A 26,352-nucleotide genomic window follows, 5' to 3' on the forward strand; every position below is an offset into this window, starting at 1 on the left:
ATATTGTTGAATCCTTAATATAGATAATATCAGATAATTACATGACATTTTTCATATCGCATGTATTATCATCCCTATGTTCAATATCAGCCCACGAGCCGCATGGCTCGAGGGCTGATATTGACCGAGGGCTGATATTGACCGAGGGCTAATTATAATACATGCGATATGAAAAATGACATGTTATGATCTTTTTATCATATGCTTCAACAATGGAGAAAAATAGCAGATTCATATGTTGGTCCTTTTACGTGGTTCCCAGATAGACGTTAAAAGACAAACTCCCCGGCAGTTCCAGTTCCGATCCGCATACGGGCCCGAATACTACTCTACACTAATCACTGCCCAAACTCCCCGGCAGTTCCAGTTCCAATCCGCATACGGGCCCGAATACTACTCTACACTAATTAGTGTATATTGTTGAACTATTTTTTTTGGTCGATTCGTTTATACTAAACTGTTGGGTTTTTTCTCTGTTAAGGGATATGATAGAAAAATTCATATTGGATGTACACAAATTTTGGGTCCGACGCCCGTGGACGTTTTTACTCTTTAAACTTCGGGAACCACGTAAAAGAATCAATACAATAAGCTGTCACTTTTCTTTACTGTTAAAGCATATGATAAAAAGATCATAACATGTCACTTTTCATATTGCATGTATTATCAGCCCTCGGCCAATATCAGCCCTCGAGCCATGCGGCTCTTGTGCTGATATTAAACCTACATGTAGGGCTGATAATACATGCGATATGAAAAATGCCATGTAATAATCTGATAATATCAGCCTGCTAAGCACCAATTCGAAAATATGAAATTTACCTTAATTTAATGCTATTACAATGTATCATACAGTAAAAATCATATGTTTTTTAGTCTATAGGCCGTGTTCACACCAAAAGCCATGTACAGTTAACATGTTTACATTTAGTTTACCGTAATGCACACTGGTTTCACATTACATTTGTTCACATCCATACACCTTGTTTAGCTACCTGTACATAAGATTTGTTCACACTTGTAAACTATGTGTCATTTAAATGTTCATTACGTAGAACCGAATGCAAATTTTTCGGACAGTTTTTCTTGCAGTTTGGGAGCAACCGGTTGACTTTATAAAGAGGGGAAGAGGAGGGGGATGCTAAATATTTTGATCCCCAATTTGATAAAAAAGAAAATATTCCGGCCAAACAGATGATATAAAAAAAAATCGGAACACAGAGCTTCACCCATACATAATAGTGTTAAATATTGTACAATAAATAAAATTTGATTGCTAGCATCGAAAAAACTGAATAAAAACGTTTGCGCGAAAAAAAAAATCTGACTCAACTCCCTTTTTTAAGTCAGGTGGTTGCTCCTTTATGAAAGCCATTTTGTGATATTAGGGATCACTACAGTTTTATCTTTTCTGTTTCAAATGGTATTTCTTCTCCAAGGAGTATTTGGTAATGAAATATGGTAACGTTTTATTTTTATTTTAAAATTGTTATTTAACTGATCTGATATACTAGACAAACATATCATTTACCTCACACTTTTTTAAGTCATGCATTTATGCGTGAATCATTGTTTGAGTAAAGACCAGTGGCGAATATTTCTGCGTACGTCAAGTCAATTCGGGAAGACCTTTTCAAATAAATTAGGTAGCAACTATTTATTTCGTTTTTTTTGGGAAAGGGGGGGGGGGGGGGGGGGGGGGGGAGGCGGCGTGGGTTATATATTTTTTTCAGAACAAATTTTGGTGACAAGTCGAAATCAATTTTAGCAAAACTATATAGTGGCATCTGAGGGTGAAACAAACAAATTATTTTCAGGGCCAAAAACGGGAAACATTTAATTTTTCCAAAACAAAATCCATAGCCCACCACCCCCAACCCCCTGCCTTTATATGTTTATACTCAACTATAATAGCCCCCCCTCCCCCGAAAATCAATTGGTTGCTGCCTTATGGGTCCGGCAATGATACTGCTGTGTGAGTCTTGATCGGGGGTTAATAAAGTACGTTATTTTCTTTAACCAAAAAAATAAATTTAGACAAAAATTTCTGTAAAGAAGTATATTAATAATTATCAAAAATATCAATCTCAAAAATAGTTTTCTCCTTAAATATATACACGGTAAAACTAATGTCCTAAATGCCTAGTTTTGTGTACACTTAACCTACACAAGGCCTACATTGACTATCGACTGTGTGTAGATAAAACATGATTTAAACTACATGTAAACATTGAGTTTTATCAATGGGAACGCAACTGTGTTTAGCTTACGTGTGAGTTACACTAACACAACACCGAATTTAGGTCAATGTGAACACGGCCCTATCGGTCTAATCTGAACCACTGCGTTCACACTACAATTAAAAACGCAATTGATCTGACCTTTTTACCCGTCAAACTGCAAGCATTGTGTATAAATAGAAATGATTTGTGAAATTCATGTAATACACCGATATACATACTTGAAAGAAAGTAAAAGTTATTGTTCTCTTGAATCACAAGTTAAATTTTTGATACCGGTGTTATTGTAGTTTTTTTTTATTTTGAAAAAAAGAACTGTAGCAACAAAGCTTCAACACGACGAAATACTGCGGTTCCTGAAAAGAGAAAAAATCAACATAAAAAATGAAGATTCATATTTCTCGAATCTATGCTACGGCGAAGACAACATGTTTTCAGTTTGTTTTAAAAGCCTGTTAAAAGAGAAATAAGGTTTAAACAACGAACTTCTGAGACAGTTTTGCCGCTGTAGATGCGCATACGTTATTTTCGATTCAATCGTACTAGTTTAAACCGATCTTTGCGTTCACATTTAAAGAAAGATCGGTTTACTTTAGATCGATTCAAACTAAACTACCTCTTTTGGTGTTTTACTTTAGACCGATTGAAGATCGGTTCACAACGTTCACATTGGCCCTTAAACCGATCTTAAATGAATCGGTCTAGTTTAAATCGATAAAAATGTCATAGTGTGAACGGGGTCTAAGTAACTAGGTTTCGTTGAAATTAACATTTCTTTAGTAGTATACATGAAATAAACTAAGTTTAGTTCAAAACAATTAAATTGTTATTACATGTAGTATAACCACATTAAAGGTATCAGGCGACGAAGCAGAAATCAAATTTTAGGAATATATATATATTTATCTTACCTCCTATATATTTCTAGGAATAATAATTATGATTGCTTAAAAGCGTCCGCGTGGAGACCGTGTAAATTCAATATAAGGTTAGTAGGGAGGCGGTGCTTAATTCGATGCACGGTTAGTGGTGGATTTACGACTTTGGCACTGTATGATTATTTAAAAGCTCTCACCCCATTTGGAATCTACTGAACCCGTATACATCATATTAGGTCACTAACACAGTCACTATGTCACAAATAATATTAAAGTTTTTTCTGCGTATTCTATAAAACCCCTTTATGGCTGGTATGCTTCCATTTTCGACTATATAAAAAAAAGTAAAATCACAAATAAACAGCAACTGATCTCCGAGTAAAATTAAAAAACGGAAAGTCCCTTTTCAAATGGAAAAATCAAAAGCTAAATAAACATCAAACAAATCTATAACTACTGTGACGTCATATTTAACTTTTTTTTAATTTTTTTATAATAAATGACAAGATTTGACTGATTTATATATTGTTAATATACTCCGTGGCTGTAATCAGTATTCACTACTATGACTTTCGACTTCAAACTTGAAGTTTCGTATTATATTCGGCCTCTTTTAAATTTGTATGGCCCCTCAACGAAGTTGTTGGTGCCATATAGTTTTACCCTTGTCCAAAATTCCGTCTTTCCGTCTTTGATTCCATAATTTGTCATTTCGTGATTCCGCAACCAACCATTATACGGAGTTTTTTTTCTAAACGCCTTCAGATATTGGGCTGATTTTTGGTATGTAAGTTAACCATGATAAGATATAAGTCAAGCTTAAGTTTCGTTCCGCTCCGATAATTTTCGCTGAAATTACGGGCTTTTTTTGTGTATTTTTTCTCTATTTCCCACCAAATTTTGAGCAGAATTTTTATATATGAGGCTAACATTATGTTTGTGACCACATGTGTTTATATTGAAATTGCCGATTTTTCATTTTTTTTGGGACGGGGCCATTCGTGTCGCTTTGACACATCTAGTCTAATTATATAATGTCCAAAAATTATAAAAAAAAATACTTGAAAAAAAACCCACATCCTCTTATATATATCTATTCTTTTTCTTTAAGCTACGCGTTCATAAATCAGTGAATGATTGACTTTTATACTTTTATACTTAAAACTACAGGTCAATAAAAAAACAGTAGCAGTTCAAGATCAAGTCACATAGCAGTAAAAACAAAACCATCAAGAAATTAAATCTTTTAAAATAACTATTATGCCAAATTATTTAGGGGACTTAAATATTATTAATTTTGAAGCGAATTTTCAGTAAATGATAAATTATTATAGCATTGATGTAGAATCCCTTTTCTTTAAGATACACGTTCATGAATCAGTCAATGGATTATTTTTATTCTAATAATTAAACTACATATCAAAGTAACAGAGAAACTAGAATAGTAGGAGTACAACATTAAGTCGTATAGAAGTAAAAAAAAAAAAATATCAAGCAATAATTATAAACTTTTAAATAATCATAATCATGATTATGTCAAAATATTTAGTGGACTTCAAAATTTTCGATTTTGAAGCGCAATTATAGTAAATGCCAGATAGCATACAAGTAGACTGCTGTGAACGTTCATGAATCAGTGAATGACTGACTTTTATTCTAATAAAACTACATGTTAACGTTGTGTTTCCGTTGTGTCGTTTGTTTTCTCTTATTTTTGAGTGTGAATTCATATTTTTACTATAAGACGTTTCAAGGTACTTATCTATCCCAAATTCATGTATTTTGTTTTGATGTTATACTTGTTATTCTCATAGGATTTTGTCTCATGCTTAGTCCGTTTCTGTGTGCCTTAAATTTTAATTTTGTGTAGTTGTTCTCCTCTTATATTTAATGCGTTTTCCTCAGTTTTAGTTTGTTACCCCGATTTTGTTTTTTGTCCATGAATTTATGAGTTTTGAACAGCGGTATACTACTGTTGCCTTTAATTATACAGTGAAGATCACTTCTAACCTCTCATTAGAACTGTCAGAATATCTGTCATATAACTGTTCTAACCTGTCCTAGAACAGTTCTACCTAGAACAGTTCTACCCTAGAACAGTTCTACCCTAGAACAGTTCTACCCTAGAACTGTTCTAAGTAGAACTGTCAGAATCAGTTCTAGGTAGAACTTAAAAAAAAGTGTTGTATTATTTATATAACGTAAAACAACTATATACATTTTGTACATTTGCACCATCTCGTCAATTTAGCCAGACTTATCCATAACGATTATAAATGAAATCTGGGAGTCTGGAACTCAGAAAAATATACTCATCTGAACATGAATGAAGCATTTGCCACTGAACGTTCGGTTTCAAACAAAATCATGCATTTTTCTTTGCCTTCTTCAAATTACCACTGTAGTTACAAAGAAAAAAAACCAGTAGCAGTACAATATTACATGTAAATAACATACAGGTCGAACAACTCACCAAACAATTAAATCTTTTTTAATAAACTGTATGCCAAAATATCTAGTGGACTCGATTTTGAAGCGCATTTATAGTCAAGGATAGAAAGAGTACATGTAGACTCCATTTTCTTTATGCTGCAAGTTCATGAATCAGTGAATGAATGACTTTTATACTTATAAAACGTTGCACAGAGAAAATAGAAATAGCAGTACAAGATTATATATAAGTCATAAAATATTGAAAAACCCACCAAGCAATTATTTGATTTAATAACCATTATGCCAAAATATTTAGTTGATTTAATATTTTCGATTTTGAAGCGCATTTATAGGTAATGATAGATCATAGCACATTTTCTTTAAGCTACACTTTCATGAATCAGTGAATGGATGATTGTTCTTCTTATAAAACATGACACAGTTACAGAGAAAATAACAGTATCAGTACAAGATTGAGTCATATAGGACCCATACAGTAGTCAGAAACCCAACATTTTAATAGTAGACTTATGCCAAATCATATTGCTTTCTTAATAATATTTTCAATGTTGAAGCGCATTTACAGTAAATGATAAAGAACATACATGCAGACTCCCTTTTCTTTAAGCTGCAAGTTCATAAATCAGGGAACGAATGACATTTATTATTATAAAACTACATGTCTGAGTTACAGAGAAAATAATAGTAGCAGTACAAGATTAAGTCATACATGTATAGTAGGAAACAAAAATAGCAATTCAATCTTTCTAAAACCGATTATTCCAAAATATTAAATGGACTCAACTATTTTCGATTTTGAAGCACATTTATTGTAAATCGGATAGATTGCACACGTGAAGACTTCCTTTTTCTTTAAGCTACACGTTCATGAATCTTCAGTGAACGAATGACTAACTACGTGTATATGTCATATTTACAAAGAAAATAGCAGCATCCCAAAATTTTTGGTGGACATGCCGTATATATTTTCGATTTTGAAGCGCATTTCTAGTATACATGTGGACTCACTTTTCTTAAAGCTTCATGTTCATAAGTCAGAAAATGATATAAACTACATGTAATAGTTTCAAAGAATTAATTCATATAGAAGTAAAAATTCTAACCTAACCATCAAATCTTTTAATTCTTATAACCATTATGCCAAAGTATTTGATTCTGAAGCGTATACTACATGAAATAGTTACATAGAAAAAACAGTAGCTGTACAAGATTAAGTCATATAGTAGTCGAACAACCCATCAAGCCATTAACTTTATTTTAATAAACCATCATGCCACATTCCTCAGCAGGAAATCAATTAAAACACCGCCATTCTTATCTTGATAATGATATGTAGTTAGAAACATTTAATCTTTCCAATTGCGAAAAGTAATCATTTTATTAACAAATAGCCCACAGACTCGATACTTCTGTATTGTTTGAAGTGGATTAACCTTTAACACCTAAAATCAAAATTTATTTATCTTTTATCGCAAACTACTTAATATCATGACTTCATTCCACATAGGATATAATAGAGAATGTTTACCAATTTTAGCACCTACAGAAGAATTGTATGAGCGTAGGGTTTAGTCACTACGCGAGAGTGTTTACCGAAAAACTTAACTGTAGGTGTTTGGAAGTATCACTTCTCCATGCAATGTTTGATATAAAAATCCTCCCATTTTGCGTTTTCTATTCATTCAAACTTGCGACCTTTTTATTCTTAACCAATCAACGTGGGTATCATGGTTTATCAATACAAACCCGGATAAATATATATGATAGAGCGCTTCATCAAAACTTAAAAAACATTCAATTTATGAAAACTAAATAGAAATAAAAATTAGTTACAAGAATTAAGAAATATTCTTGTTTGTCACGTAAAATTACAAAGAAAAAGATCGATTTGATGAATAAAAATCGTCAAGTGGTGAATAAGTTCGTGTAGATTTCAATAGAAATTGGATATTTTCTCTATTTATTGTAAGATTGAAGTAGACACATGTTTGATTTATTAAGAGAGATTTTATTACTAGCTGGGTTTGCACACCTGGTCATAGCTGCTGAAATAAGATTTTCAGCACTACGTCCTGAACCAGAAATAAAGGAGAAGGAAATTTATCAACCAGGTAAGAAGCATTTTTATATCTAATAGAAAAAATATACGTTTATCTATGTATTTGTTTTTTTTTTTACATCCAGTTACGTTGAAGGAGAGGTTTTAACTTATTGAAGAGAAAAATGCATGTCTTTCTATATGTATCTGATCTTTTACTTCCACTTCTGTTGAAGAAAAATGTTTTAAAATTTATTGAAGAGAAAAAAATCGGGGTTATTGACCTGTATGATCAGTTTTAATAATCTTGATGGGTTCCATATGTAAGTTTTAATTATAATATCTTTCTTGTAGTATTATTGTATTTCTTTATACATGGAACCACTGTAGTTAAGATACAAATGAAGCCCGATTTTGACACCGACATTCAATTTTTCTAAAAATTTCACATAGAAAATGTCTACAGTTTTCTAAACTAATTTAATTGCGATAATACATTTTTTAATGTAAGACTTTTCTAAAAAATTAAAATCATATAAAAAAAATTAACGTCTATATCATTTCCGCTTTTTTCTACTAGTTTGATATTAATTTTAAGCCATTACATTACTGTTTGTGTTGAACAAATGCGATTCTTAATTATTTGATTGCAAAAAATGCACTCACGACCCCTGATCATATATCAAAAGCCTCATAATTTCGTTTAGTTGATATAATTATTTAGTATATTGATTGACAATTTAAATATGTTCTCAACATTATTACTGCATTAACCGAATGTTCTCAAGTAAATTAAAATGTGTGCACAGACTCTTTCGTCAATGGGTTACTTTGGTTTGGGCCTAGTAAATGTTAAAACTGCTCAACTTTCATTTCTCAAATATAAAGTAGATTTTTTTTTGGAATAAAATTTCTTTTCAAATCAAAAGTATGAACCATAAATCTGACGGTACGGTCGATTTATAATTTTAGTTTAATTTTATCTTGACGTTACCGAAATCTTCTTAGATGGATATATATGGAATATAATTGTCAATAAAGGTTTAATAGACCTGAATGTTAGGGAACGATTATTTGATATCTTGTGACATAATTCTTAGATTCTTCTTTTTAAGAATGTCGCTTATTTAAACTGTTGTGACCATATTTATTTCTGATTTTGTTGGACAAAATATTCATTTCATCCAGGAATCTGCAATTTTTAGCCAGGTGTTACCAAACAAGAACAGTCATTTGAGAATTATTTGTGTCGCCCCTCCCCTTCCCCCAACTCCCTTAAAAAACCTACTCCAAATCTTCCTCCATATTTTTCAAATAAAATATAAATTTGGCATATATGGATATAAGAAGATAAGAGTGCAAATAAGACAACTCTCCATCCAAGCCACAATTTGTAAAAAATAAACCATTATAGGTCAAAGAACGACCTTCATATAACATATTTTTCACTATTTTTCAATCTTTTTAATATAAGCTCATGACTACAGTCTCATTGATATAGACCCCGAGATGTGTTTTGCTTTATTGTGTCGTTAGGTTGCTGTCTAGACTGTTAATGATATATACCCCCTATCTCTATCCGTAAATTCATATTTTAATAAAATGCATTTCCTCTATTGTACTGAATTTTTGATAACTAAATCATTTGTTTACAGTTTAATTATGTTTTAACTGTCTCGCTGATGTTTATAATTCTCCTATATCTATTTTTAATCTTTCTGTTAAAGATAATCTAGATTGTTTTAGGGTAAACAAGATAAATATGACAAGAAAAGTAGTGCAAGGGAGTAATCATTGTTACTTCATTCATAAATATTTCTCCGAGTCGCTATAAAGTTAATGTATTTGTCAATTTATTTAAAAAATACCACAAATTGAGCAAGCAAGCAGGTTTAAATCGTACATATTATTTTCAAATAGGGTGTATTATTCAATTAGAAGAAAAATATTATATAAAGGGGATGAACATTTAATTGATATTTTCAGTGTAAAAAAAGGGGGAGAGGAAATGGAGGAGGATTTTTTTTTTTGCGGAATGACTTAATTTTTTTTAAATCTGTAACAACGCAGGCATATTTATTCTTATTGTTGCACACAACTGATACTAATTTCTTTTGCATTTTGTGTTGCAGAATATTTGTTTACATTCTGTCTTATGAAAGATTATTTATTATCTTTCATATCCAGCCCTTATCAGTCCAGGACTTTCATACTCAAAATCCTCATCGACCCCAGAAAAAAAGTAAAATCACAAAAATACTGAACTTCGAGGAAAATTCATATTCAAAACGGAAAGTGCATAGTCCCTAATCAAATGTCAAAATCAAAAGCTCAAACACATCATTCGAATTAAATGGATAACAACTGTCATATTCCTGACTTGGTACAGGCATTTTAATTGTAATGTAGAAAATGGTGGATTGAATCTGGTTTAATCGCTAGCCTAACTTCTCACTTGTATGACAGTCGCATCAAATTCCATTATTATTATGTTGACAACGAATCACATGGTCGTCCAATAAGTTGTACCCTTTTCTATGTCCCGCATAAAAATCAATATACTAACAATATCATTGAGCATGTTGTAATTGATTATAAATCGTGATAACTGAAATCTTAGAATTATCAGATAAGTTGAAACGGATCCAGATTTTTTTAATTTTAGTTGTAATCTTTTTGTTAGGATGAGTTTCATGTATTAAATCACCTTTGCTTATATGAATATTGAATACAAACTTAAAAGGATTATCCAGAAGTCACAATCTGACAGAACTAATTTAATCATCATATTCTGATCACCCACAGACAATTTATTACATACTCTAGAAAATTTAAAAGGATAAGCGGAAGCGTTTTCTTTTTGTTATTGATGATCAATTTGGTTCCATTAAAACGTGTATGTGATCAATTCACAGCGATAAATCTCGCCACACTAATTTTATCGAGCAGTTGGATCGAAACTGGGAAAATCTCAGACAATCCTCACTGATGTTCGCTCCTTTTGTTTTTAAAATATTATTCGGAATCCTCTAGTTCTATCCATGTAATGCCATTAAAAATATTGGTCTACAAACTCTAACTTTTCTTTTCAGATTTTTATTACAAAAAATATTTGAAAATCTTATAAATTACTTGTTACGTTTTCATTGTTCATGAAAGGAGAAATGTGCCAATGTTAAATGAATGAAAAATTCAGAGAGAATCATTTCCCGCCAATTTTCAGTGGCTTATATCTTGAAAGCAAAATCAGGAACCCTTCATTTTTCTCTGCTTTTATTAGTTAGTTTATTTATATACTATCAGTTTAAATTTATAATAGTTTTTATAAATAGCTTGTTATTTTTAAACTGAGAAGCGAACATTCAAGGTTGCCGTACGATAAAAAAAACCTGACATCTATATGGTTATGCATTTAGTTTTACTGGGTGCAAGCGTTGTTTTAGTAGTGAATTTTTAATCATAGAAAAATAATAATCCTCTTCACACACATCTATCCAAAGTAAGGAATATCATAAAGCTTCTCTTTTATTTTTCTGTTAATATAAGTGTTGTTTGGTCCTAATAAAGGATTTCAGTGTTGACATCACGATTTGGAAGTCCCTGTGATTTTTTATTAATATCTTGTTTATACATATAAAAAAAAAGAAAGTGACAGAATGCCAATGAGACAACTCTCCACAAGAGACCAAAATGACACAGAATTTAACCACTATAGGTCAACGTACAGCCTTCAAAAATGTGCAAAGCCCATACCGCATAGTTACCGATAAAAGGCCAAGAAATGACAAATGTAAACATTTGAAACGAAAAAACTAACGGCTTCATTTGTGTACAAATAAGGAACGAAGATAAACAAATATATAACACATCAACAAATGACAACCACTGAATTACAGGCTCCTGACTTTGAACAGTCAGATACACACATAATGTGGCGGTGTTGACTATGGAACAATTTTCAAACCTGGTACAATGTATCTGACTTTAAGATGTCTTGAAGATAACAATTAAACTTTTTTTTTTTTTATTAAACATTTGAAAGTTTTTAAAAATGAGATAAGTGGTAAAATTATTTGAATGAAACTATAATAAATGCCAATTCATCAAAGTATTGCAACACTGTGATAACCGGATCTAGCTCCATATTTAACATTATGAGAATAACATAACTTTGTTTGGAATGAAGTAATATTTATGTGTCCAGTATGCATTTGGGATGGCTGAGTGGTCGAAGTAGTTCAACTACTGTATCTCAAGCCTGTCAGCACTGAGATTGTGAATTCGAACCATACCAATTAAGTGCGTTCTAATCCAATCTTAATTCATTAAGATAGCAAGGCTGTATAGCCAGTCAAGGTCATTGAAAACTTCATTAATCGCCATTTCCCTCTTTTCACTTCGGCTTCCCCACAAATTGTATCGGATCACCACGAAAAGCTAATAGCTAGGACTGAAAGTGGCGTACAACACCAGAAATCAATCAATCTAGCTGTATGTATTCTAAAGATGTATGATTTGACATAATTGGCTGTGGAATTGGCCATGTGTTCTCGTTTTGATCTTAATATGCAAAGGAAGTTTTATAAAAAGTGTACATCAGATAGCAGGAAAAGCATTTTTACATGAAAATTTTCCCTTTGTTCTTTCTTTAATTATGAAAAACTTCTGACCTACAACGAATAATTGTTTACTATAGACTAATCCCATAAAGACTTGGCCTTGAATAAAACCTCATTTTTACAGAATAATTAGTTACAGAAATACATACTTTCGCTAAAAGGTTATCACAAAGTATTTGCAGTGCAATTTTAAGAGCATTTTACAGGCGAAAATCGAGGTTATGATTGGAGAGAGGAAATGGGGCGTATCTGAGAACGAGTCATAAGAGAAGTTATTTTGATACAAATACTGTTGTAATTTATCATTTATTACCTTCTCCCTTTTCTTGTTGAAAATGGAGAGGGGATTGACACGTGCCCCCCCCCCCCCCCCCCCCAACCCATTCTGAATCATCGACTGTCTAATGATTCAATATACCAGCGGACTTGTGAATGAATCTCTCAAGACCGGGGCCTAACGTGGTTCGTATTTTTCTTAATCTTTCAAAGAATCAAAAAGGAAAATATAGTATGTTGTATATCAAATTGTATAATTATGGATCATCGTTGATCATCTCACGAGAAAATCAATCGAGTTGAGATGATCATTGATAATCTGTTTATTGCTGTTTTACCTATGACAACGTTGTCAATTTCATGTCAATTTCGTAAGCAACGCCACGTGCCTGCTTAGTTTCTAGCGATAATTTCCCAACTCAAGCTTGTAGCATAATATGGAAAATTACCACAAAAAAAAACCAACAGATCAGAGGAAAAGTGCACAAAATAGCGATGAAAGTCTTAATAACGATAGGCATTGGTTCGCCCTTTTCTTTTAAAGGAGCTACATTAGTGTTGTTTTTATATACTTCTCGAAAGGCCAATGACCATCCGAGAGAAAAATTGATTAATAGTTGTTTGTTTAGCCTCCAGTGGCAAATATCCCAAGCATTTTTCTGAATGATGAATGACCGTCTGACGATGCCTGAATATTTGATTTGTTTAAAGTAAACTGTCTCTATGCAATCATTTTATAATCAACAAGAGGATAAATTATGAGTTACATCAGTTTAACCTTTTCATCGACCTGAAATTGTACTAAAGAGTAAACATCCAAAAATACTGAGTTCCTATGAAAATTCGAAAAGGAAAGTCTCCTAACCAAATGGCAAAATCAAAAGATTAAACAATTCAAACGAATGGATAACAACTGTTATACTCCTGACTTTAATAGTAGACTACAATCATTTTCTCATGTAGAAAGTGGTGGATTTAACCTGGTTTTAAAGCTAGCTCAACCTCGCACTTGTATGACAATCACATCAAATTCCCTTATATTGACAACGATATGTGAAAAATACCAACGGACATACATGTAACAAGTAAAAATGTCAAAAAGGGGTACCGCAGTCAACATTATGTAATAATCTTAATCACAACAAAAACAAACAAACATGTAGCAAAGAATCCCAAAATGGCACACGGACCAAGCAGATTTGCAAAAATTAAAGACAAGAATACACAAATATACCATAGTACAATAACACAATATACAATAAATACACACCTTCGTTAAACAATCTCTTTGCCACCCTTTATTACAAGTTTGACATCGCTTGTTTTCTCTATACTAGAACACACCCGCGAAATCGCGGGCATTCAGAGCGTATTTGAAAGGATGTAAAGTGTTGTAGGAAGAATTTTGTAAAAGATTTTAATGACTTGAGAATTTCAGGAAAAGTATCAAAAGTCATAGGTACTTGGGTACAGGAAAATGTTTTTTTAACCCTCTTCCTTTATTTCTAAAATTCCCATTTTGTTTTCTATTAATTTCATTATGAACACACATTTAGTGTACATGTATTATGAACATTCCAGTCAGCCTGTAATTCAGTGGTTCAGTGATATTTGTTTTCGTTCAATTTTTTGTACATAAATAAGGCTGTTAGTTTTCTCATTTGAATTGTTTTACATTGTCATGTCGGGGCCTTTTATATCAGACTATACAGTATTGGCTTTTGCTTATTGTTGAAGGCCGTAAGGTAACATTTGAATGTTAATTTCGGTGTCATTTTGGTCTCTTGTGGAGAGCAGTCTCATTGGTATTCATACCGCATCTTCTTTTTTTGTGTAAAACATTTAGTGACTTGAGAATTTCAGAAAAGGTCAAAAGTCATAGGTAATTTTGGACAGGATAATTGTTTTTCTAGCCCGGCTCCTCCTTTTTCCACAAAAAAATCCTTTTGTTTTTGTTTGTTCTCTATTAATTTTAATGACACATGAATAATTTTAGCGCTTATCTGTATATTATGAACATTCATTAAAGGGGGGTCGAGGAAGAGGCGGATTTATGGGGCCCGGCCCCCCTTTTCTGGAAAACAATTGGTTGCTTATATAGGGAATTACTGAAGCATGACCGGAGCGGGCCCCTCTTAGGCAGTCAACGGGCCCCTGCGTATGAAAATTTCTGGATCCACCACTGCGGAGGGGCCCTGATCCCAATATCCCGGGCTTAAAAACATGAAATCCCGAGGTTCTGAATTTATTATACAAATAAAATATCTCGACATCCCGAAATTCGAAAAAAGAAATCCCGGATCCCGAAATGGTCAATCCTGAAATTTCGATCTTAAAAACACCCGTTCCAGACGTCCCGAAAGTGTATTTTCTTTTTACAGTCAATTCTCAGTTTAATAATTGGTCCACAGCGGTCATTGATATATTATTCAGACCCTCACTATTAAATAAACCATTTGACTGCCGTGGATAGTAAACTTGAATATGATATCAGACAGAAAATACACTTTATTCGTAGTATATGTATTTGTTTCAAAGTAAAAAGAAAAACGCAAACCTCTTTATTCGTAGTATATGTTACGGTATTTGTTTCAAAGTAAAAAGAAAACGCAAACCGGAGGTCTAATCTGACTTAAATTTCGTCCAATGACTAATCTGACTTAAATTTCGTCCAATGACGGATATAAGGCAGTAAATACACTGTATTCGTAGTATTAATGTATGTTCAAAGTATACAGAAAAACGCAAACCGGAAGTCTAATCTGACTTAAAATTTCGTCCAATGACGGAAACATATCCGGACGTCTTTTTTCTCATTTTTCACCCAAAATAACTCAATCTGAATAATCATATGAATGGATGACAAATGCGATTATGCACTGTACCCATAGGATACAGAGGCATGATGAGTACTTTATTGTGGAAAGAAGAGAAGCGACACCCAAAATGAGGTCTTCTCGTTTAATAGTATAGATATATATATGCTTTATATATCATGAACTGTAGTACGACGCTAAATTAAAACTGACGAGGAAAGGTAACACACGGCCACCGAAAGCTTTGTTATTGTGAAGCCCAGGTGGTCGTGTGGTCTAGCGGGACGGCTGCAGTGCAGGCGTTTGGTGTCACGATATCTCAGTAGCATGGGTTCGAATCCCGGCGAGGGAAGAACAAAAAATTTGCGAAAGCAAATTTACAGATCTAATATTGTTGGGTTGATGTTTAGACGAGTTATATATATATATATATATATATTCATATATAATTCAAAAATAGGTTAGAAAGAAGTTTACTTAAAAATACACTTCTGGTAGTAAAAACAAGGAGATGTGGTATATATGATTACCAACGAGACAACATTACCCACCGGAGACCAAAGGAAAAAGAAGCGTTTTCTTAGCCAGGAAGCTGTTTCAGTTGATTGACGTTGCCTTTGAGTTATATTTGACTGATGATTAATGTTTGACTTAAATCGATAACAGATATGTACAATGGTTGTCTCTGACTTAAATCGATAACAGATATGTACAATGGTTGTCTCTGACTTAAATCGATAACAGATATGTACAATGGTTGTCTCTGACTTAAATCGATAACAGATATGTACAATGGTTGTCTCTTTTGAAATTTTCCCCGTTTACTTTACCCTGTGCCTTTGATGATTTACATTCCGATTTATCCTTTGTCCGAGCTTAATACCATACTTATCTACGCGGTAATATGTCTTCACATTGTATTTCTTGTTTTTGTTGACAGATTGTACATGTTTATCATTTTTAAGGAACCTTGTGTAAGTCTTCAGTCATCTTTGATTGTACAATAGCAGAAATCGACTGGTCTAGATGTTCATTAAAAAACAGCATTTTAAATTTTTTTTATAAACAGAAACGTTATTCATCAGTTAGAATTTCCCCCTTAAGTTAAAGAAAATGTTAATTATTTTCTTATCACAAGGACTGTTTTCCAAATACATATACAGATTACTGTATATTTTACATTGGATTCAATTTAAAAAAATCAAATAAGGGAAGACGCATTTTAAAAGAGCTATACTTTTGTATCTTTTAAAAAAGAATGGTCATTTATAGATTTCGTTTTACCATGGTTAGTTTTCTTTCTACAATTTTTACAAAAAGTGTGATTTTTTTACAAACCTTGCTTTCTTTAGTCTTCTGTCTTTCAGCCATGTCAACATAAGATTTCTCATATAATTTTTTTTATCCAATTTTTTATTCATATATTTATATTTGTATAGCTATAAGAAGATAAGGCATGAGTGCCAATGAGACAACGGCTTAAACCACTTAATATTAAGTTGTAAAAAATACACTTTTCCCTCAGTAGATCCCACACTCCTGATGTGTGTATGTAGCTTTATGTAGCAATAAGTATTTGAAAATAAAAATTTATTAAAAAATTCCACCGAAAATCGCCTCATTTTGAGATTATGTAATTGATATGGACATATTCATGAGCAACAACTTTATATATATACACTCAAAGATATTTTGCAACAAAATATATACACGTACTTAACAAAGTTATTAAAAATGTGTTTAAAATATATTTGCTCATATCTAGTTTGTCCGAAAACTAAGTGCAAAAATTGCTATAAGTAGTAAGTACCCTGTTTTAACTCATAGTTGTCAGTTTATTGCCGATTGATGAGTTTGACTGTCCTTCTGGTATCTTTCGTCCCTCTTTTGCATCAAATGATTAGCACCAGTTTTTCAATACCAGTGTCTAAATTAAGTATCCATTTATGTATGTCATATTTACTACATATTTAGTCATAGGGACCAAATAATGGCCCTTTTCATACCTTTAGTCAGTATGTACGACAAATCTCATATCTTGTCTACCAGTTAAAAAAAATTTTGTTTTTGTTTTGTCTGGATTGAAAGACGTAAACCTCTTCTCTTTTCTAAATTACCAATACTATAGCTGTAATCCCTTTGTTTAGCAAGTACATGTAGTGTATGTAAAACTTCAAAATTTAAGTTCGAAACTTTTCTAAAGATAAATTTGTATTATGAACTGAGAACATCTGTTGAATTTGAAGTTTTACACCATAGATCTAAAATTAATGCATCATATGCTGTTGAAAATGAAATATGCTTGTAACCGCTGTCTGATTTTGTTTGTTATTTTTTAATTTATTTTCGAATGATGCAACTTCATTATATACAATTCAGAGGCGCACCTGCGACTATTGAAACATTTTATTTCAAGCCATCGTTTGAAATGATTACCATTGATACATGTGTGCACTGACTAGGTTGTTTAAAGCATATTTATGTTAATATATACTCCCATCCGTATTTGACGTGACATATCTTATGATGTACTACATGTAAATTGTTATATATACCATTTAAGTACATGTATCATCAATTTCATGTCTTAGAGAGATCATATATACTATACTGTTGTTCAATAGTTCTTTATAGAATATATTTACCTTATTTTACACGTTTCAATCCCCGTTTATTTGAATCCCCAAGTATTGAAATGTCTGACACTTTTGCTGTTAAAAGAGGCCTTTTTACATGTCGACGCTATTACTCAAATGTTTCTCTCGCCAAAATTTAACGCTACAATGTATGGAGAAAATCTGGATTCACTGTATATTTTTTAATACCCACAACACTTTTTCTCATCTAATAGGGTATACAAAATATTTTTTTGGGAAAAAAACATAACAATAATTTAACAAAAATCCACCCTTCAAGACTGAACAATGACGTTTAAATCTGTCCGTCAATTTTTATTTTCGTTTCGGTAAAATCAAAAATGTTAAGATACTCCATCGCAGTCTGCAATGGAGTATCTATATTCTTATCATTTTTGACTTTACCGCCAGTCAATTCAGATCTCTACCAATATTCAGTACTTAAATATGCCAAATATGTAACACTGGATTGTGGGTAAATATATCTGAGTTAATCGCAAGCTCTCGGAAAGACAAAGCAAATACACGGAAAGACTTTATTTGAATATTTACAACAGTGATTCGTTGAAAAGTAGTTCATAGACAGGAAAACCAAGAATATGGGGTACATGTATCTATTCAAGACACAAAAATGGAACATGCACAACAAAAAACACACAAAAATCAAAGTAACATCGTTTTTATTGCTGTCATTTTTAAAGGACCAGGTCTAATACAAGACCGTATTTTGATTGGGAAACCATATAAATTGTCATTATCTGACTTGCATAATAAAAGTACGACCGATCATTATGACTTTACAAAATGAACAAGTAATTTAGCATTGCAGTATCTGCTAGTCGGATATACCTCGTGGCATTTAAGCAGACTATAAATGGATATAATAACGATGGCATGATTTATTTCTTCATAAAATATCACAATTGTCTCCTAGCAGGTTATAGAATTATACATTTCCATTCATAAATTGTGTTTTTAAAGTAAGAATGTCTTCGAGGAATAATAGGTGTGGTTACAAACAGGTTAACATCCCGACCTCAGGACAAAGCCAGCATGTTTCATTCAGAATAAATGTCAGTTCTTACCATAAAATTCCAGTTTATGTCTTCTGAATAGCATGTTAGCCTGCTTTGACAGATTTTATAACAAGTCAAAACACCAGTCTGTTAGTGATATATAGTGCAGTTTGTTGGTCGTGTAGGTGTACTGTATTGTCCAATTTTATTCTCTACTACAAAGACAGAATAATTAATAGATTTAAACAAGGTCGTTTTTTATTTGTTTTAAATCGATCAGTTCCTATTTACAAGCTTTTTTGTTTTCATTGTATTATTTTTTTCTTTTTGCATAATCCGTAAATCTATATGTAGGTCTTTATTGAGTGATTTTATGGAATATCTTTTGGAAGTCTATTTTTTCGATTTTATTGGAAGAACCATTTAACTTTAAAGGGAGTTTTTGTGTGAGTCAGATTTTTTAAAAAGTTTTTCAGCGCTATCAATGATTTTTTTCTTCTTCAAAATTTAGCACTACTGTATAAAGAATGTGAAAAATCTGGATTCAAAATATTTTTTTTGTCAACATCGACCACGTTATATTTTTTTCATCAAATTGGGACCAGAACAATTTTTTTTTAGGAAAAAGCCATAACCTTCCTTGAACATTGATGATTGTTAAAATCGTTTGAACATTAAATTCCAAAAACACAATTTAAAATCGAAGAAAATACGAATTTTTAAGATAAAAATAGTTACCCTTCGAATCCTGTCAAAGCCAACTCTATTGAATGATTTCAATTGACAAATAACATTATTGTTCCATTCTAGGGGGGATAGGTATAAAGTACCTTCCTGCCCAAGAGTGGTCACAAATATACTTTCAGGGGAAGAATCTATGTTCAAGCCTATGTTGTCTGCTCTTGTTCGGGTTGTTTTCTCATCGGCATATTCCCCATTTGGCATTTCCGTTGTGAATTTTATAAAAAAAATATCAAAGACGATGTCTGTAATTCCAAAAGTCAATTCGAAATGTTGAGTGATAACAGTTTACCAGCAATATTATAGCGGTGATTTGTTTTCTTTATCTTATTGAGGCTTAAATTAGTAAAAATTAAATAAAAGCAACTACCAGTTGACAATGGTGACGAAGATATTAATTTCAAGACATCAGCATGATATATTAAAATCGGTCAAAAATTGACATCAAAATTGGCGAAAATATACCATGAGACGAAATGAGATACTTTAAAGAATAGAAACCGCATTTGCAAAGAATGAAAAACACCAATTTGAACCATGTTTCTTGGTTTAAATTAAAATGAAATAGAAAATATTATTTAATCCCGAATCAGAGATCAAAGAGATATATATTTTCACACTATAACATAGAAAACCATGCGCCTATCATTTAAAATTTTACTTAAAATTGAAAAACATGGACATAACATTGTCAAAAATATTTGACCTTCAAAATAGGATTATAGGGTCAATTCCATTTGCTTAAGAAAATATACGGATTTGACTCTCTTATCTTATGTTGAAGGTGAACTCTTGCAAATTATAGGTAGGCCTGTATTTGTTCATATTTTTTCATGACAGACTATTAAACAATCTTTTTGCAAATGCAATTTTTACTTTTTACATGTTTTATATGTGTGTGTTTCAAAAGAGCCAGAACAATTTAGGTTATAGAAAGTGCAATTTCACATTTTTTTGTTGAAAGAAATCAAAATATAATTGCGGAATTATCTATTTAATTTTTTTTTTAACATGATTTGAAAAACTGAAATTCGACAATTTTGGTTCTCGAATAGTAGTCATATTCTATGAGAGAAGGCAAGACAATAGTGGAGAATTTCAAAGCTCTTACTGTTATAAATTTTGGAAATCATTTCATACTCTAGGTAAGTATCCTTAGGCATATTTCTTACCATTTTGGGATATTCTATGTGACCTTTTCAATATTAATTTACCAGCTCTTTAAACATACATGTATTAAATAGATTTTCAAATTTTTGGCCAGGAGCCTAGGCCTCACTTTAATATTTCGAAATGCGCATCTGATGCATGCAGTAAAATTTGAACCAGTAATAATCGTCTTGCTGCTGCCTCACAACTCTTAGGGGCGGATCCAGCCATTTTTAAAGGGGAGGGGTCCTAACCCAGGACAAAGGGGGGGATTCCAACTATACGTCCCCATTCAAAGACATTGATCGTTCAAAAAAAGGGGGGATTACAACCCCCGGAACCCCCCTTCTGGATTCGCGCCTTACTCTTATAGACTGACGACCAAGAGAACCATGGAATACATTTTAATTTTTTCGATTTAAAAAAAAATCTTGCTTTTAAATATATTGCCCCTCCTATAAAAGTACAAAAAGTACAAAATTAAATGAAATACAATGTGTAGTTAAATTCTTTGAAGAATATAAAAATTGTACGCATGTTTGAGGTGAAATACTTTATAGAAATAGATATTTCAGTTCATTAAAATACAAAGTTTAACAGAAAAATAATAGCTATTTATCGTGCTGAATTCGAATCACTTTTAAAAGGAAACAAAGAAAAGATAAAATATTTAACAAAATAACAACTGAAGAAATGTAATAAGATGTGTTTAAAATGTTGACATCTTTGTTCAAAGGTCTCGCATCAAGGAAGACACCATATCAAATACGAGAAAATTAAACTTTATTTTGTTCTGGACTCGGACGAAGACGTGAATTTCTATTGTATGATAGTAATACCATCCATACACTTGATAATCAAGTACGTAGCATGTTCATACGGTTAAAATTTAACTTTATATTATATTTCCTTTTCTAACTATCTAGGGTGTTAACTAAACATAGAATAGCCATATATGATCTGTACGTATTTTTAAGGTCGTGTGGTGTCCTAAAGTTCTTTAATCCTAATCATTTTGTCTCTTGTGGGTGGGTGTCTCATTGACAACCATATCTTATCTAATATCTTGTCTGATTATCATATAGCCAGGTATACATGGTAGTACGTTTTGGCTCATGAATGAAGGCCGTATAGTGTGCCATAGTTGTTTATATCCTCATTCTTTAGTCTCTGATGGACAGGTATCTCAAATGACAATGATAAATTATTTTAAAGTTTTTACTGAAAATCCAGTATCCATAGACAATCTGCACGGATATTGATCATTGTCCAACCTTACGGATTCAGTTTGTCCCTGGTGGATAGCTGTCCTGCTAGCAATCATAGCTTATCTTTTTGTTTTTATATTATATACCAACAATGAATGATATTTATAAAATATACAAGACATCTTAATAATATATCGTCCTGACTCGACATACATGAAATATTTGCCACTGGATGCAAAGCAACCAACGATCAATCCATCGGGATAATATATTCATAATGTAGTATGAATACATGTATTCATACCAAACATGTTTCGCTTATAAGATGTCAAATCTTTCCATTTCTGTTAGATATAGAACCATATTTTACGAAGGACTACCATGCAGGGATAATCACATCTTAGGTAGACATAAAAATACAACAAAAAAAGCAATGACGATAACTTATTTATGTAGTAGAACTGACATCTCAATTTACTCCGAAATCGGAGAACGTGTATTATTTGTTAGACCATGAAAGGTGAAAAAAACGCTTTCTCCAATACCGTCAAATTAAAAATAAAATGGGTATAAATATTTGAATGGCATTGTTGCATATAGATAACCCTATATTAAGAAATCTTTCTGATATTGAAAAATATTGGTCATGTTTAATCTATTATATATAAAGGAAGTGAAAAAATTGCTCTTTTATAATATAGTCTTTGCGTTTGAGGACAGGGGTCTCTTAGGTATTTTGCTTGTATATACATATAAATATATTTAAAACCAGTTCATTTTTAATGTGTTGTATCATTTGTACATGCATTTATTACGTTTATTCTTTAATTTATAATATCTACCAATAAAGATGTATTATAATTTATACAAAAAAAGAAGTACCAATATCTGATTTTATTTTAGGATGTTGGCTTGGGAAGCATCATTACAAGCTTATGGAGAAGTTTTCACCAGCATTGGAGCCAAATGGAAGACTTGTTTGTATTCTCTGCCAGTGTATTCCGGTAAATATTACTAAACTTATAAATATTGTATTACTTTTGAAATTTACAGAGGTTGTTAAAGATTTATGTATATAAAGTACAGTATACTGGCAGGAACCAAACGGAAGACTTGTTTGTATTCTCTGCCAGTGTATTCCGGTAAATATTACTAAACTTATAAATATTGTATTACTTTTGAAATGTACAGAGGTTGTTAAAGATTTATGTGTATAAAGTACAGTATACTAGCAGGAACCAAACAGAAGACTTGTTTGTATTCTCTGCCAATGTATTCCGGTAAATATTTATTCTAATGAATATCGCATTACTTTTGAAATTTACTAAGGTTGTTAAGATTTGTGTGTACACACTGGTTATTTTCTTCCATTGAAACATAGATATGAATATAATCCTGTAAACAAATATTCATCATAACCTCACTTTAAAAGAGTCAGGATTTATAACAAAAGGGGAGGACGGGCGAGACGGTAATTTTACCTATTATAAGGATGATCTACAGTAAAAAAATCCAAGAAGGAGAAGGGAAGGCAGGTTGACTTTGGCTTTTCTGAATTGCCATGACCTTGCAAACTGTAACAAGTTTTGTGTCCGTGCATTTTATAGAACTTATAAGATTTCATTGAATGTAAGAGAACAATCGACACCAGAGTTTCGTAAAGTAACTGGGGTGGTGTTCTCGAAGCTATCATGGCTTAGGATAAGGACGTGTCCTAAGTCTATCTTATGACAAGTCTTTGTCCTAAGTCGTGTTCTCGAAGCTCTCTTAACTTGTGATATATCTCATTTTTCGTCCTAACTTTAGGACACCCAATGAGGTGTCTTAAGAGCATCCTATCTTCATCCTAGTGTAATATAGTTTGAATTTCGCTTTTTGCTCATTATTTTACGTGAAAATGAACATGAAATGAAACGCATCATCGGTTATTAACTCGTATATAAAGAAATTGTGCATGATTTTAAACTTTGAACTTCGTGTTTCATGATACGATTACACTACAAATTAATTCTCATTTCAAAACAAATTGTTTTCCAGTTTAAATAACAATCTTTTTTTTATATAATTACGTTGACAATTATGCATTTAATTCTATACATGTTATTATAAAATTCGTAAACAATTTTATTAAATAATTTCGTCATTAATAAATGTTTTATCAAAAAATATCTCTAACAATTTTTAAAAAGTTTCGACGTAGGATATGTGTACGACGTCCTAACATAAGATTCGTCTGAGAGAGCTTCGAGACACAACTTAAGAGTGTCCTAAGTTGATCCTAAGTCCATCCTAAAACTGGTCTAAGATGTGTCTTATGACGAATCTTAGGATACTTTCGAGAACACCACCCCTGGTTTCTTATCATCAAAAACATTTAATGTCTGCCTGAATGTGCATGCAATATTTGCTACTGGACGTTTAGCAAGTAACAATTAATCAATGCTCTAAACATTTGTGGATTGTAGAAAATAATTCAATTTATACAAAACTTCATTTTATCGCATCTCATAGATTGCAGAAACTAAGTACTTTTTATAAGTTTTGAAATTGACCAAGCATTTGATATGCAAGAGAGGAGTTCTAAAATCGCTGTTCAAATATATATATATTTGCTAATTTATTGCGAATTTTGTCATGCAGCTCTTAAATAACACTCATATAGATATAGGAAGATGTGGTGTTAGTGCCAATACGACAACTCTCCATCCAAATAACAGTTTATAAAAGTAAACCATTGTTATACATCAATGTACGGCCTTCAACACAGAGCCTTGGCTCACACCGAAAAACAACATATAAAGGGCCCTAAAAATTACTAGTGTAAAAGCTTTCAAACGGGAAAACCAACGGTCTAATCTATTCCAAATAAAAAAAAGAGAAACGAGAAACACGTATAAATTACATAAACAAAAGACGACTACTGCATCAGATTCCTGACTTAGGACAGGTGCAAACATTTGCAGCGGGATTAAACGTTTTAATGGTAGCAAACCTTCTCCCTTTTTCTGAAACAATAGCATAAGATCACAACATAAAAAAAAACACACGATATTATATCAATTGGCAGGCTTAACTCAATCAAAAAACGTAAATTAACACACTATGAATGAATAAATTTGATCTGCGTTATCTGAATGCAAATGCACACTTAATAAAATAACTATTCATATTATTTAAAGAAAATTCGAAATCGAAATCGACTTCTTCTTTTAACTTATAACAAAAAGCTGAACAAGTTGACACATATAGTCATACGGCTTTATAAGAAATTAAACATTCCAAAAAATACAGAAGAAATAAAAAGGAAAACGAGATCTGAATAAAACAACTAAGAGGTATTTTATGTGAACTCGATCTACAATTTCATAATAAATCACAATAGTTAAGTTTAAATCCACACTTGAATAGAAGCTACAAACCATATATATATAGAGAAATTATTTTTTTCTTTAGTATACATAGAAGGTTGAATATACATGTATATGATAAAAAAACTATGTTGCATGATTTGTAAGACGATCTTTGTCATTGATTGAAAGTAAACATTGAAGACTTTAGTTGGGGAAAATATAATTTTTGTTAAAAACCCACATTTTTGCGTTCACAAATTCTGAATGATATCTGTGGTTTGGTCAAGGGAAATAGCCCAACTAAACTACTATTCAGATAAAATATTGTATACTGATTGATTTGGATCAGTAAAAATGTCAATTTAAGAAGGATTTTTTTTTCTCTAACAAAACAGTGTTCTCCAAGGAGGACGTTAATTTCTTTTAGTACAAAAATTGATTTACATGAAAATATTGTGTCTTGATCTTGGATGACTTATTGTCCAACATCTCCGTGGACGTTGTTCAAATATTATACATCACAACACGCTGGACGTTGTACATTCATCATCACCTTTTAATTAAAAAATCAAAGCAAGCCAAATACTTGATTTTCTGAATTATTGTGAAAACTATTTTTTAAAAAGATATATAGCCTGTAAAATATGCCGGAATAACAGCTGTCCCAATGAAAAGTATCTGTAGCAAGGGTTTTGGGTGTAAAAACATCAACATTACATTTTTTCATAATACACATTTTCTAGAAGAATTTTATCGCCAATTCGCCCACTCACATAATCAAAAAGTATTCCGACACCTGTTTCAATGAAAGTCATTACACATGTAAAGGTATTCATTTCGATCAGAATGGCTTTACCATTTTTTCTCGTAAGGAATTCAAATTCATCTTTGTAGATCCGTGTTTTCATTGGGAGTAACCATTACAAAATGA

The 26,352-nt window shown here is 31.9% G+C and overlaps 1 protein-coding gene across 1 annotated transcript in view; it reads left to right on the plus strand.

Annotated features, from left to right (window-relative positions):
- The first annotated feature begins 7,114 nt into the window (after positions 1 to 7,114).
- LOC134692715 (chordin-like) overlaps positions 7,115 to 26,352 on the plus strand; it is a 48,317-nt gene continuing 29,079 nt past the window's right edge. The window contains exons 1-2 of the mRNA XM_063553207.1: positions 7,115 to 7,683; positions 22,975 to 23,075. Of these exons, the coding sequence (XP_063409277.1) occupies positions 7,557 to 7,683; positions 22,975 to 23,075 (228 nt within the window). The 5' untranslated portion in view covers positions 7,115 to 7,556. The remainder of the gene's footprint in view (positions 7,684 to 22,974; positions 23,076 to 26,352) is intronic.

Source organism: Mytilus trossulus, chromosome 12 (assembly GCF_036588685.1).
Source record: "Mytilus trossulus isolate FHL-02 chromosome 12, PNRI_Mtr1.1.1.hap1, whole genome shotgun sequence".
Taxonomy (NCBI): domain Eukaryota; kingdom Metazoa; phylum Mollusca; class Bivalvia; order Mytilida; family Mytilidae; genus Mytilus; species Mytilus trossulus.